This window comes from Bison bison, unplaced genomic scaffold (assembly GCF_000754665.1).
Source record: "Bison bison bison isolate TAMUID 2011002044 unplaced genomic scaffold, Bison_UMD1.0 scf7180017864180, whole genome shotgun sequence".
In the NCBI taxonomy this organism is placed as follows: Eukaryota; Metazoa; Chordata; class Mammalia; order Artiodactyla; family Bovidae; genus Bison; species Bison bison.
Genome location: NW_011494752.1, coordinates 8,918,136 through 8,918,806, shown reverse-complemented (window position 1 = coordinate 8,918,806; position 671 = coordinate 8,918,136). Strand labels below are relative to the sequence as shown.

Here is a 671-nt window from a genome sequence, read left to right as displayed (position 1 = left end):
GGCCGAGCGCTCCTCGGGGCGGGGCTCCTCGGCGAGCACCTCCTTAAAGGCGCAGGGCCGTGCTCCAGGACTCGTCGGTGGGAACGTGAGCTCCTTCCCGGCAAAGGAAGCATCCGGTGGAGCTCCTGGTCACTGTAGTCTGCGGCCGCCTCTCCAGTGAAGGGTATACTGGTCCTGTCACTTACTGGGACCGCCATGTGCCGGCCCAGGGAGGCCTCCCTCGAGGGGCAAGCGGGCACGTAACCGCGCACCCGGGCTGGCCTACGACCCGGGACGCCTAGGAGTGTGGGCACTGGCCCCGGAGCGTCTCCCTGAGGCTCGTGGCTCCGGACGAGGATCCGGGCGTCCTCCTGCCACTGCCGCCAGAACCACCCGGGTCCCCGGCTTTGACCAACGCAGGGACAGCCGCGGGCCGAGAAGGCCCTTCGGGGTACCGGAACACCGCGCTCCTCGAGGCCCCAGGCCCCAGAGCTGGCCCCGAGGAGCGGCCCCGGGCTGAGGGGCGGGGCCGGCGCGCTCCCCGCCCCGCAGGCTCCGCGGTCCCCGCCCCGAGCGCCAGGCCCCGCCCGCGGTCCGCTCCCCTCAGCCCAGCGCCGCCATGGAGGGCACCGGGGTGCTGCCGTTCGTGCGCGGCGTGGACCTCAGCGGCAACGACTTCAAGGTGAGCATCC

The 671-nt window shown here is 73.2% G+C and overlaps 1 protein-coding gene across 1 annotated transcript in view; it reads left to right on the top strand.

Moving 5' to 3' along the window:
* The first annotated feature begins 540 nt into the window (after positions 1-540).
* FLII (flightless I homolog (Drosophila)) overlaps positions 541-671 on the top strand; it is a 12,168-nt gene continuing 12,037 nt past the window's right edge. The window contains 1 exon segment of the mRNA XM_010843171.1: positions 541-661. Coding sequence (XP_010841473.1) covers positions 599-661 — 63 coding nt within the window. The 5' untranslated portion in view covers positions 541-598.